This window comes from Hibiscus syriacus, unplaced genomic scaffold (assembly GCF_006381635.1).
Source record: "Hibiscus syriacus cultivar Baekdansim isolate YM2019G1 unplaced genomic scaffold, ASM638163v2 tig00111013_pilon, whole genome shotgun sequence".
Classification (NCBI taxonomy): domain Eukaryota; kingdom Viridiplantae; phylum Streptophyta; class Magnoliopsida; order Malvales; family Malvaceae; genus Hibiscus; species Hibiscus syriacus.
The window spans coordinates 735,447-750,578 of NW_024062953.1; the positions used below are offsets into that span (position 1 = coordinate 735,447).

The following is a 15,132-nucleotide window of genomic DNA, read 5'->3' on the forward strand; positions in this document are numbered from 1 at the left end:
CTGGATTTCTGGTGGCCCAACTCATATCAATAACCCCGTATGTTTCTCTCAACTGTATCACTATCACTTTTGGTCTAAGTTTGGTTTTAACCCCTCTACTATGTTAAAATTTTGGATTTGATCACGATATCTCCATTTCTATAATGTTGTAGCTCCAAATTGATAAACCATTCATTATTTCCATTAAAATAGGGGTAAGATTCTAATTACAAAGAAAAATTGTATAGAAAAAAAATATTCAAATTGAGTTTATTACTCTTGATTTTTATACGAATTTAACAGCTCTGTATCACAGGCTCGTACCCCCAGTTAAGGTTATTGTTGAATAGAGATTGGTGGCCAACTATAGCCTCAGTCTTTCACCCAAATAAATACCCATTTTTATTTATTTATCAAACCACTTGCATCACAAACTCTTTGAGCCATATCAAAACGAAATCGAGTCATACAACTTCAACATGAATTAGATTGCAAATTTCAATATGATAAAGGGACTAAAATGATAAATAGACTGATATTTTCACTTTAAAAAAGAAAGAAAATTGAAAATGTCTTTGATGTACTAGTTTTCTTGCTTCATAACCCACCATTTTTTTTCTCCCTATCATCCCTACTTTTATCCAAAGAGTGCCACCATCTTTTGTTTCATTCTTGCAATCCCAGCAACAAATGCTACAGGGTTGGGAGGCAGGGACCATTACATAAAGGTTTCTCAACTACCCTTTCTTTTTCATTTTTCATTTTTTTAAAAAAGCAAACCATGTGGAAATAAGCATAAACCTAACATACGTTTTCTTTTTGGGAATGAGACTTGTATTTTTTTTTCATTTATTTTTGCATATATTCTATTGCTTGATCTACCTTTGTTTAAGGCTGAAAAAGAGCAGCCTTTTGAATGATATTCCACCAAATGGGTTCTTTTACCTGAATATATCCAACAAGCAACCTTTGATGACCAAAGATGTATATATATCACTGCTCTATGTTTAGTTGAGACCCCATTGTTTTCTCCTCTTATTGGAAAAGTCATAGTGCACAAATTCCAGAAACTTATGACCCAACAGATGTACTTTAGGCATGAACGCTTGGACTTAAATAGAATATATTTTTATATTTTATTTATTGAAAATATAATAATGACATTAATTTGTTTCGATCGAATTATGATATTAGTACAATAGTTAATATATATCGTAGTATTCTTTATCAAAATTCATCATCGATAATTAACAGAGATTAGTTCAAGTGGTAAGCAACTTGATATCACTTAAGCAATGTCTCGAATTCGAGTCCCTATGTATATAAAAAAATATTTGTTGAGAGACTCACCCACCAAAACCAGATGTACGATGCAGGTCAGCCCGAATTAATCAAGACGAGACCTTAGAATTAAAAGGGGCCCGGGAAATCATCATCGATATACTTATGTAACCATACTCATTGATTTCATTGTTAGTTTTGATTTATTACTAAATGTTATACATTGATTTCTATATACTGTAGACATGGATATATTAAATTAAAAATGTATGTAACATTAATTTGACATCTATATCGATATAATATTTTAGTTACGTTGATACCATACACTTAGTTTTTGATAATTTAACTTGTTTATGGATTGAGTGATTTTATGGTTTGATCCATCTAAACCGTTTGAATCACGTCTCAGTTAAAAAAATTAATCTACAAATCGTTTGATTGGACTGAAATAATAATTAATTAATATATATATATATATATATTAACATATAATCATATATTTTTAATACTTTTTATTGTTTAAAGTAATGAAATGAGTTATTTATGCAAGATGGATCTAAACTCGAATTTAAATTTTTTACTTAAACCTTATTTTGATCCAATCTATAAATAAGTTTAGGTATAATATAAAGTCAACATATATTTGGATTGTGATATAATCCAAGTATTAATGAAAAGTATAGCTTATCCCTTACTTTGCTTACTCACCCTCCTTTTATCCCAATCCAAATTAAATCAAATCATATTTTTTGATTTATCAAATATCATTTAACTCATATCTCAATCTAACTACAAAATGATACTACATTCTTGAATTCTTTTCTATTTATTGTTCAAAATCAAGTTACATACCATGTTTACAATTCAAATTCAAGAAGAGGAAGAACAACATTGGTTATTTTGAGCTTTTGGATTTGCTATTTTGAGCAAGAACAACATACGGTGCCCCGATGCTGGTTCTGCTAATGTAGGAGAGTTTGGCTTTGTTAGGTTGCGTGAATGGTAGAGGGGTTTGTGTCTGTTGTTGTGTTTCGTGCTGTCATGGCATTTTCATGGTTGCTGGTGTAGTTTGATCTATGGTTTTGTATAAACTGTTTGTGTTGCCCTTTTTTTTAATAAATAGGGCACTCTTTTCTCCCTTTTAGGTTCTATAATAAATAGGGTACTCTTTACCCCATTTTAAGTTTTAGGGAAGATTTTTAATGAGACGCGTTTATATTCAAAAGAAAAAAAATTATGAAATTATTTGACTAAAATATATATAGAAATATGTTTTTGAGTTTTTACTAATAGTCTCGAAAATATTTGAAACAATTCTGATGATTTAAACTACCTAGCTACAAGGATGTTAAAACTAACTCAAAGGTTTGAATTAATGATACATCAACAAAAAGAATCGAACAGCCACCAACAAAAGGAAAAATAATAAAATCAACCTAAAAACATTTATAAAAGCAATATTAGAATAAAAAAATACCACCGATTTCATTTAAAAAAACTGTTAAACGAAAGAAAACATAAATATTTTATGTACAAACCCTAATCGATCATTAGATCACCGTGGATGATGACATTGCATTAGATTCCAATGTAAAGTCGAGACTAGTTTGAATTGGGATCCAATCTTAAGAATGGAGACAAAAGAGTTAGGTTGGAATTTAATGTGAGCGTACATTGAAGTTTTAACCCATCCCGGAGACACGTTTCCCAGCCATGGGTCCGATCTCGTGTGGTTTTTGGTCCATCCATGTCTTTTCTTAACATCCCAATCCCTCCCCATACTCGTTCATAATTTCAATCTCAAATGAAAACGTTGTCACCGGTCATGGTTTTAATTTAGGACGGATGAAATATACATTTTAAAATAAAAAATAATTTATAATTATTTCATAAATATCTATATAAATTAAATAGTTCTTTTACCGAATTAAGAATATAATTTCTTTCAATCATCAAATAGATCCGTCCCAGTCTGTCACGACCAAGACTTTGCCCCTGTGTGAACGCTGCGACGACCAAGAACTTGCCTCGCCCTGTGTGAACTCCTCCAACCTAATCCTACTTTCAAATGTCACATAATTACATTCTTCACAACCCTTTTTGACTAAACACAGTCTTTAAAATTTTTATATCTTTTCAGTTCATTCAATTAAAATTATTGTGTTTGCATAACTATATATAAGGTTTGATCTAATTGCATACATATATCCTCTTGTGATATATCGTTGATTATAGTAAAAAAAAATTCTTTTTATTTATGGTTTTATACTTTTAAGATTTTTACATAAATGTGCATGGTTTTTTTACGATCATTTATTTATTATTATCTGTAATAAAAATTATCTTAATCAATCGTCATATATTTTAAAAATATTTATTTAAATATTAATTAAAGACATAATATAATAGACTAAGATGATCTGTGGATGAAATTTTCATTATTAGTGTAACAAATAATCGCTTATGTATATATGCATTAATACTTTCTTTGGTACACAAGTATTAATTCACAATTAGAATATAACTTCAAAATGCTATATATTCTCTTCGATTTCAGTTTGATTTTGTGTCGGGTATTATTTAAATGTAATTAAATTGATAAAATAGAATATAAATAAAATAACAATACAAGGGCTTATCTAAATAAAATGATAAAATTCAAGGGCTTATTTAGTATATGAACCATGATTTGAGACTTCGTTAATTATTTGAGATGTTTATTTATTTTTATTTTTTATTAAGATATTAATATTTTTTTATTTCTACCCACCATCATATAAATGTCACGTGTCAAACTAAAAACTTTCACGTTATAAAATAAAAAATTTAAATTTGGTCCCCATGACTTGTTAATTATAAAAATTATAGGTCAAACTTTGTTAAGTAATTAGATTAATAGGGATTGATTCCTTCGACAGAGTAATATGACGTCACTCCCATTATATCATCAATGGACATTACATTACTAGCATAATAAACAACAATTTGTACGCAGCACGGTCCATTAAATAATTACACATTTAACAAGTCCCTGTCAATATCACCAAAATGGACCCTCTTCTTATCAGTTCGAAATTCGTTATTCATTGTACGCAATTTTCATTTTTGAGATTTTAAGTAGCAATTTTATATTTGAAATAAGGTGGAATTATATTTCTAAATGAGATATAACTCTTTTGATGGTGTTTTTTTATTTATAAAAGTTAGACTTGAGACTAAGAGATGTTGAACTTCTTATCGTACAACTTAGTAAATATTATTTATTGTTCATGTTGTACTATTCCATTAGTACATTTTCGATAATCCCAAAGATTTCGCAAAAAACAATAACGGAACATCATTTAACGCTTTTTAATCTTTTGATCTTAGAGCAAGATTGTAATTATTAGTACATTCTTTTGTCACTCATATAAGACAATCTGATTTATTTAGTCATATTCTTTTATTAAATAGAACGTATGGCAATTAATTGACATAGCAAATCCTAAGTTGATCTATCTATAAACTTACGTCAAGTGACATCTAAACACAAAATGATGTAAGCCTATCAATATTCTTCGAAGATAAAGGGAATATATATAGCTTGATTGTGTGCCCGATCTAGGAAAGACAACAAGCGATGCCCTCGAATTGAAGTATGACTGCAACAAAATAAAGGTTTAAAAAAAGATTAGTAAAGTATATGATAAGATGATAATGAAATGGAAAGTAAAAATGAAATAAGGATAGAGTTGGCTGTGGAATATAGTTATTAATGATGGTGGCCTTCAATGGTGTTGATGGAAGATGGTGTTGAAGATGTATGGATGACAATGGTGATGGAGATAGTATCTCAAACTCGCCAAAGAATAGTTTGTGGATGACATGTTGTGGAGAATAACAACTTGGTTCTAATCTTGTTATACAATGTCCTCCAGAAATGACTAAGGAATTTTACATCTCTGTCAGAAACTACAGTTCTTGGAACGCCATATAGTCTCACAACTTCTTTGAAAAACAAGTTAGCCACATGAGTTGCATCATCAGTTTTGTGGCATGGTATGAAATGCACCATTTGGAGAAACGATCAACAAACACGAATATGGAATCTTGCCCATTATTAGTCCTTTGCAGCCCCATCATAAAGTCCATCGAGATGTCAACCCACGACTCTTTTGGAATAGGAATAGACATGTAGGGGTTGTGGGGCATAACTTTTGATTTGGCCTTTTTGCAAGCGACACATCTTTCACATATCCTTTCAACATCTCTTTTTATTTTTGGCCAATAGAGATGTTCCTTCAACATTTTAATCATTTTGCTTACCCCAAAATGACACATTAGTCCTCTTTTATGTGCTTCTCGATCTAAGACTTCTCGAAAAGATCTTTGTGGAATGCAGAGACGCCCCTCCTTGAAAAGGTATCCTTCGTGCTTGTAGAATTTCTCTTATGCACCTTTATCACAAGACTTATACCTTTCTCCAAAGCCATGATTAGTACGTACCTTCGAGAGAGTGCATTTGCCACAACGCTATTTTTCCTTTCTTATAATGAATGACGTATGTAAATGAATCCAAAAACTCTACCCATTTAGCATGTCGTTTATTCAATCTTTGTTGACCCTTGATATGCTTCAAAGCTTCATGATATGTATGAATAACGAACTCTTTTGGCCAAAGGTAATGTTGCCAAACTTCAATTCGAGGGCATCGCTTGTTTTTTTTCCTAGATCAGACACACAATAAGGTTATTTATTCCCTTCATTATAGAAGAGAGATAATGCAATAATTTATACACCACCGGATCCTGAAGTCATGCCACAAGGACCCATCACTAGAGCAAAGACTAAACAATTCAAGGAAGTCCTTTCTCACAAATACATTTATGCTTTTAAATCTTTTAATAAAAATGAACCTTTGAATGATATGTTATATAACATGTTGCAAATTGAAATTTAATATAACCTATAGCCCACATCTTTATATTATATGCTTTATTAATTTATTTTACTTACTTATGTTATGTGTTCTTTGTGAAAGAGTATTCGAACACATCAAAGATAACTTAAACAAGCTAGCAAATAAAGGTCAAAGCTATGGGAACTTATATACGAAACTCTGGGGAAGCTAAGAAATAATTTTGGGAAAAGTTGTCAGCTAAACTTTAAGCTCATAGTTATATTGAGATGGACTTTTGAGCTAACTAAGCTACTCAAATCAGCTGGGGAGATGCACGAATATCATTCTTCATCAAGGGACTTTAATTTTATGAAAAGTCATTTTTCTACAGTTCATGCCTTTTCGCGAAGAGGTGTCATTCCGAGACATTACTTTTCACCAAGAGCTGCCAAATGTTTCCTCAAGTTATAATTCATCTATGGCCAGCTCACTTCCAGCTCATTCACCCTAGAACATGCCTTTTCATGAAAGGTTACATTCCAAACATTGGGTCCTTTCATGAAGGTTGTTGTCCATGAAAAGTCATTATCAAAAGGGTGCACGTTGGTGAAGAGATTTCAGCCAAAGGATGCCTAAATCAAGAAGAGACATGAGGAGGCCATCATGACCATTCGACCACACACATAAAGTATGCCTTGCACATGCTTGAGTTTGGCGCCAAGATGAACAAGCACAATGACTATTCGACCAAGGACACATTCATCCATCCTAGCTGAATCAACACCTCTTTTATGAAGAGTTAGTCGAACCATCATGATGCCAAAGGACCTATGCATTTATTTAATTAATTATGTACTTTCATAAAGACTTGTACATTGGTCGAAACATTACCTACCTATTCGGCCAAAGCCTTCCATTTCCTATAAATAGGAAAGACATTCATCATTTGTAATAATATCATCTCATCACTTAATCAAAATTATCCTTTTGTGAGTTTACCTCTCTTCCAAGTTCTTTTTAGAACTATATCGATTAAGCAAGTATAATTTCATACTTATGGTGTAATTATAATCACCTTGATACTTTAAATTCCTAGATTATTATCTATAGGGTTTAAGTAACTTCTACTATCCCTCAAGCAAGTTTATAATGATTAGGGTTGTGCTTCATTGCAGAGCTTTTTCTTTGGCGAGTTTGAGATACTATCTCCATCACCATTGCCGCCCATACATCTTTAACACCATCTTCCATCAACACCATTAAAGGCCACTATCATCAACAACTATCTTCCACATCCAACTCTATCATTATTTCATTTTTACTTTCCATTTCATTATTATCTTATCTTATACTTTACTAATCTTTCTTTAAACCTTTCTTTTGTTGTAGCCATACTTCAATTCGAGGGCATCACTTGCTGTCTTTCCTAGATCAGGCACACAGTAAGGCTATATATTCCCTTCATCTTCGAAGAGTGTGGATAGACTTACATCAAGCGGTATTCAGAACATAGTTAGATTGACAACAAACAAGTGCCATTGGCGTGAAACAAAACAAAAAAAAATGCAAAAGAAAAGCATAAAAAGAGAATAAAAGAAAGAAAATTCTAGCAAAGTAAATTCAAAGCAAAATAAAAGGAAGAATGCTGCAAGACAAAACAATGGAAACATATCAACATCAATCATACTTGAAGAGATATCCTTGTTGTGTCTCGATAAAAGAGGTTGTAAGTGTTGTTCTTGAGTTGTAAGTCACCACATTCCTTATTTTCTTCCTTTTTCTAAACATATCCCTTTACTTCTTTCTATTTTTCTATTTTTCTATTCTAACTATATTTACAGCCGACGCACATCAAGTTGAAACTACTTGCATTGATCTTGAGTTAGTTTTTTTTAAATAAATTAAAAAGAGGGATCAAGTGGAAAAAGGTAAATTGAGAGTGTGAGATCAGAAGGGGAATTGATAAAAGCCAAGAAAATATTCCCGAGTGCAAACACGAGCGTTGAGTGAAATGATCTCTTAATTTCCTTTGGAGTGAACTAGTGAGTATTTGTGATCGTGTTGGTAAGGTTTTCATTTCCTTATTATTACTAACAATGTCACAAGTTTCGTTGGACCTTCCTAGTATTTTAGGACAAGTTCTTGTTGTTAAAAGAACTTTGAACATTTAATCCATTGAGGACAACCAAAGAGAGAACATCTTTCACACTCGATGTCATGTAAACAACAAAGTTTGTTTCATGATTATCGATGGAGAAAGTTGTGCTTCATAGCATATCTTCTTCTTTGACGAGTTTGAGATACTATCTCCATCACCATCACCATTGCCACTCATACATCTTCAACACCATCTTCCATCAACACCATTGAAGGTCACCATCATCAACAACTATCTTTCGCAACCAACGCTATCCTTATTTCATTTTACTTTCCATTTCATTATTATCTTATCTTATACTTTACTAATCTCTCTTTAGACCTTTCTTTTGTTGCAGTCATACTTCAATTCGAGGGCATCACTTGTTGTCTTTCTTTGATCGGACACACAATAAAGCTATCTATTCCGTTCGCCTTTGAAGAGTGTAGATAAGCTTAAATCACAAAATATATGAAAAAGACTTCCACATATGGGAAAAAGTTTTTTTTCATCCTCATCTTTATAGAAAGAGAAAATCGCCTCAGTGACCAAAAATACCTTAAAATATACGATTTTAACCAACTTTTTTTGGATTTGCCAAAATGACCAATAAAATCGCAACGCGATATCAAAATCGCAACGCGATTTAGAAAATCGCAACGTTAAAAAGAAAATCGCAACGCGAGCTTCCAAGTTCGCAACGCGATTTAGAAGAAAATCGCAATGCGATTGATAGAATCGCAATGCGATTTATATAATCGCAATGCGATTGAGAGAGTCGCAACGCGAGCTTCCAAGTTCGCAACGCGATTTAGAAGAAAATCGCAATGCGATTGATAGAATCGCAATGCGATTGAGAGAGTCTTAGAAGAAAATCGCAATGCGATTTATATAATCGCAATGCGATTGAGAGAGTCGCAACGCGATTGACGTTGAAAATAAAAAAACATTTGTTTCTCTAAAAAGATAGTATCCGCGCGGACGTGTCGAAGACACGTATTACCACGACCACGACCCGAGACGAGACGACGGCGGCGGCGGCGCGCGAGAGTCCCCCTTGTTCTCTTTCACTCAACAAGGAAGTGCAAAATACAAGCCTTAAATATAATTCCCAATAGTGTTTCCAATACTATGTGGGATTGAGCATTACCAATACTTGTTCCCAATATCATTATTCTTCATAAGTTATCATCCATTACAATATGAATTATCGATAATAAATTAATTCATTTTAATAAGTATTTAAAATTATAACTTGATAAATACATGAAATAATTCTATTATTAAATAAAAAATATATTTTTTATATTAAAATTATTGAGATAGATATTTACTATAAAAGTAAAAGATTTTTTTTTCACGTACAACCTCTATGTGAATTAGTTTCACAATAAGGTATCGGTTATGCATTGGATTCTTTCGTATTAGATGGTCTTTAATAAGATCATCATCATCATTCTTTTGTTCAACAATACCATATATTAATGAGGTATATTGGTTCATTAACACGACTAATTCATATTGTAATGGATGATAACTTATGAAGAATAATGATATTTGGAACAAGTGTTGGTAATGCTCAATCCCACATAGTATTGGAAATACTATTGGGAATGGTATTTAAGGCTTGTATTTTGCACTTCCTTGTTGAGTGAAAGAGGACAAGGGGGACTCTCGCGCGCCGCCGCCGCCGCCGTCTCGTCTCGAGTCGGGTCGTGGTTGTGGTCGTGGTCGTGGTAATACGTGTCTTCGACACGTCCGCGCGGATACTATTTTTTTAGAGAAAATTCTTAAGAAACAAAAATCTTTTAACTATCTTTTTAACGTTGCGATTCTCTTAATCGCATTGCGATTCTCTCAGTCGCGTTGCGATTTTCTAAATCGCGTTGCGATTTTGATATCGCGTTGCGATTTTATTGGTCATTTTGGCAAATCCAAAAAAAGTTGGTTAAAATCGTATATTATAAGGTATTTTTGGTCACTGAGGCGATTTTCTCTTATAGAAATAGGTCGAACTCATACTGTCATTTTTTATTATTGTCATTCTTCAACGACTCACATCTTAAACTAAGTTACATTGACTGTCCACACTTTTCAACTTCGTTCTTATTTACAAGTTACAAAAATTCAAAAATAAAGTTGCTATAACAACCCTGAATTCATGTTACAAATAAATCGTTGATTTTTAAATATTCTTAAAATATAAAATAATGCAGAGAAATTATTACTATTTGATAATGTACGTAGGACACTTTCCTTTACACTTAATTTTAGTTTTAATATGCAAATTTGATTTTGTAGTAAATTGAATTAAAGGAAAATACTTTAATAAATTTTATAATATTTAATTTAAAATAATTAACTAGTTATAAAAAAATACAGAAAGCTACGTGCAGCATGCTGATACGTTGAATTTCCCTATTAAACCGAAAATATATTGTTTCTCCCAAACTCGCAGCTCCAACAAGCTAACGACAACTGCTATCTTCAAAAAGCCTATTACAGCAACTCATCTCCAACCTTCCAACTCTTGTCTCTTTTCTGCTCTCTCTCTCTCTCTAATATGTCGGATTTTATAGCAAGCTGGCTAACGCCGACCTCTCTTTTCCTCCTCCTAAACGTCGTCATCGGCACCGTCTTCCTCCTCTCCCGCCTTTCTCCTCCCAAAACGCAACCTCGCCACGACGTCGGATACTACTCATACTCAGCTCCTCCGCCGCTACTGCGAGCTTCGTCGTCGTTACTAGATCGCGTTAAGTCGATCAACTTCTCGACATTCAAATTCGACGAAGGCCATCATCATCTCCAACAACATGTTGATAATGACTCGGAGCCCCACCCGGTCGGGCGAGCCCCGTCGATTCTCGAACGAGTCAAGTCCATTAACTTGAACCTCTACAAATACCCACCTCAAAACCCAGACCCGGTCTACGTCGAACAGCCCCTCAGCCGACCGCCATCGTTGTTAGAGCGTGTTAAGTCCATCGATTTCACATCCTTTTACAGATCAGACTCCGGAAAAGTAAACCCAGAAAGCGGCCACCTTACACCCGAAGAAGAACCCGGTTGGGTCATCGATACGAGTAATACTCCAGTTCAGGGTCAAGTAGTAAAGAGAAGCAAATCGGAGCAGAATAAAGTAAAACAAAGGAAAGTTTCAGAAAAAATGAAGAAATCGGCGAGTGAGAACTCGAGGGCTAAGGCCGGAGAGGAAGAAGAAGAGTTGGAGAGAAGGCGACCGGCGACGATGAGGATCGAAAAAACGACGTCGTTCGGCGACGGCGACGGCGACGGCGACGGCGACGATCAAGGCGTCGATGCAAAAGCTGATGATTTCATCAACAAGTTCAAGCAGCAGCTTAAGTTGCAGAGGTTGGATTCTCTGTTGCGTTATAAGGACATGCTCAGGGCCAAAGCAAGTAACTTAATCTGAGATTTTTTTTTACTTCCATTTTTTTTGTTATTAAGGTTTCGACATTAAAAACTTAGGATCTCATGTTGTCTTTTTAGTTCAAGGAGGATAGAGCTAGCTGATGCCCGACAGCATTGTCCTACTAAAGGGTTTAATTATGGTTTCATTCCCTCTACTGTAATAAAAATTTAAGATTTAATTTCCCATATTAAATTAAATCTCAAATTTCAGTATAGTAGAGGAACTAAAACGTTAATTAACCCACAACCAAAATGACCAACTATTGGCCCTTGGTTTCATGTAGTTCTGGTGGGAAATGGTGGGGTTTTCCGTCATTTGGAGTGTGTAGTATTTCGTGGAAGTAGAGTTGGATTAATTAGTGGTTCATGTGCTTGTGCATGGTTCAAGTGGACGGTTGTCTTTTTAGTATATTCAAAGCATCAAACCGTCTAGCCTACGAGATTTGAATATTGTGTTCATAGGGGCATTTAGTGTCCCTATTTGTAGCCATGTATTGTTTATGCCAAATAATGTGAATTTTCTTGGGATCATTTTGCTGCGATTTTACTTTCTTTTATTTCAAAATAATAATATTTCATATGAATCAAACTATTTTAATAATTAATTTTTTTTGGAGTAACGAGTTTAAAGATCGTATAGTTAACTATAACCTTTCTATCTCACTAATTTTACATCAACTATTATTGTAAATTTCAAATATAAATATATAAAAAAATAAAATCATAATTAATCATCATTTTCTTGAATTCTATGTGATGGCATTTGCCTCAACGAATCATTAAATATTAAGAATAAACTTGACATGATAGATTAGGTTAGTTGGAATCGGATTAACTTAGTTTTTTTTACAAATAAATATTTTATGTATTCAAGTTCAAATTGAATTGAAATACCCATATTAAATTTATTAATTTAATCGTAGTTCAATTATCTAAATCATTGTTCAAATTCACACACAAAATTCAAAAAATTTATGAGCATGGGAGGACAAACGATATCGTGCAAATATGATAATATTTAAATAGAAATTAGAGGTAATAACGGTAAAAGTGTCCAGATAATGTGGATGAAAAAAATTTATTTCTCAAAATGATGCACTCGGCTAATTAATTCCTCATCTAGGTAGTGTTGTATGACTGCATGAGATATTTCGACGTTTTTAAGGGAAAATTTTCCCATGCAAACCATGTGAAAATCCCGGGATTTTAATGCACAAAAAAAGTTGTCATATTTACAAAAATATCATCTTAACAGAAATTAATTATTTGCTAGATCCGTAATTTTTTTGAAAAGGTGTCTAACAAATAATTAAATTTTGTTATAATGATATTTGTGTAAAAACACAATTTTTTCCTTCATTAAAATCTTTAAACATTTTTGTAATTTATTTTATAACTCGATAAATTTTAGTTTTTGCATGAAATTATACAATACAGTTATGTCTACCAACTATCACTTAACATTTTCTGATACGTTTTTGACCCTTTCAAAATCGTATACATATTGTATAGTCTAGGAAAATTTTGAAGGTAAGTAATTTAAAATATAAATAATTTTATAAAAGTTTTATAACTAGTATTTATTTTTCAAAATCCTATGCGGTGTATGTGTCGCGCCTTTCTGCAAAATTATTTTTTAAAATGATGATGATGATTATTCGTAATATTTTATAAAATTATTTCTGCATTAAAATCTTTAAAAGCTTTTACAAATTTTGTCAATAAAGAAAAAAAGTTGGGTTTTTACACAAATATCACTCTAATAGAAATTAATTATTTATTAGGCATCGTTTTAGAAAATTTTACGGATCTAGCAAATAATTAATTTTTTTAAGGTGATATTTATGTAAAAACGTCAACTTTTTTTTCTGTATTAAAATCCTAAAGACGTCGGGATTTCCAACAAGGGAATAATTCACCCTAAAGATTCCAAGATTTCCAACTGATTTTCAAAGGATGGTTTGCATGGGAAAATTTTCCTTTGAAGACGTCGAGATATCCCATGCAGCCATAAAACACTGTAGAAAACACCCTAGATGGAAATTAATCGGCTAAGTGCATCATTTTGGAAATAAACTTTCTCATTCACATTATCTGGGCACTTTTGCCGATAACAATTGGAATGAAATATATGTAAGTTTCATAATGTTTCAATTCAATTTAAAAGCAAGTTTTAAAATATATAATTATTTATTAGAGAAGATTCAATAGATATGTGTCACGCTTATTCTCTTATTTTTAAAGGATATATTAAATAAGATTCAATAATTTTTTTTATCTCAAACGATATATTAAACGGTAATCTACATGGATTGATACACTTTACTGCCTTTAGTTTGTCTTCCTCTCTAGAGCTTAGGACGTGACATTCTCCATCATACGATCTTCATCATTGATTCATATTTACGTTTGGTCCGTTTTGTTTATCTTAATTATTAAGATATTTAATGTAAAGACAAATAGTCAAAAGATTACTTTAACTATAACTTTTATTCTTAAAAAGTAAATCTTATAGAAAATATAATATAATTGCTTTTAAAAGTTAAAATTTTCTCTTATTTTTATAATATAAGATTAATACACTCTCACCTTCATAAATAATCCTTCTACAACTTTAGAACCTGACGTATGACACATACAAGAGTGCTGGGCTCCCTTATAAATGCAGATATATGAAAGTGTTATATTGGCAATAGTACCGAGTGATTAAAATTAAAAGCATAATCATTAAAATATAAACAATTATAATGTTGTTTATTTAGATGTTTTGGATTTGAGCAACTACATATTTGTACGTGTATTGTCAATTAATGAAAAAATTAAACGGATATATTATATCCACTTTAGACTAATAAAGGATTGAATTAAAATTTTATTTTAATAGATTTGAAAATGTTATTTTTATTGAATTGAATTAAAAAGAGATATTGATAAAGGTCTAAACTTTGCCTTACGTATAATTGGAAAGATTCGTTTTTCATGCAAATAATATCATATCATATACCTTAAAGGTGAAAACTGAGTCTGAAAGGCTCCTTTTGATTTTCAAATAATGTAAATGCCATTGGATTGGCTCTCTAAAGCAGAACTCAATATGCGATTCCATGACATGCGTGAATGTCCTTTTGTGTACTTTTTGATGACAAAAATAAAGAGGGGTAGAGTTTGCATCACATGCGATTAGGAATGAACATGGAGGCGAGCGGATCGGTTTTTGATTATTTTAAGTTTTATTTAAAAATTAAATAAAATTATCTGATTCAATTTATCTTAACGTTTGTTGAAATTTTATCTATTTTGAATTTGTTTTAAATTTTGAGATAAAAAATTGTTTCGATCCGACACGAATAAATATTCTCTTTATTCAATAAGATAGAAAGATAATTGAAAACAATATACATTGACATTATAATAATCATCT

The 15,132-nt window shown here is 32.0% G+C and overlaps 1 protein-coding gene across 1 annotated transcript; it reads left to right on the top strand.

Annotated features, from left to right (window-relative positions):
- Positions 1-10,745: 10,745 nt before the first annotated feature.
- LOC120150036 (pathogen-associated molecular patterns-induced protein A70-like) lies at positions 10,746-12,254 on the top strand. Its single transcript, XM_039162735.1, has 3 exons — positions 10,746-11,079; positions 11,116-11,344; positions 11,375-12,254. The coding sequence occupies exons 1-3, from the start codon at positions 10,843-10,845 to the stop codon at positions 11,710-11,712; spliced, it is 804 nt and encodes a 267-aa protein (XP_039018666.1). The 5' UTR covers positions 10,746-10,842; the 3' UTR covers positions 11,713-12,254.
- The last annotated feature ends 2,878 nt before the right edge of the window (positions 12,255-15,132 follow it).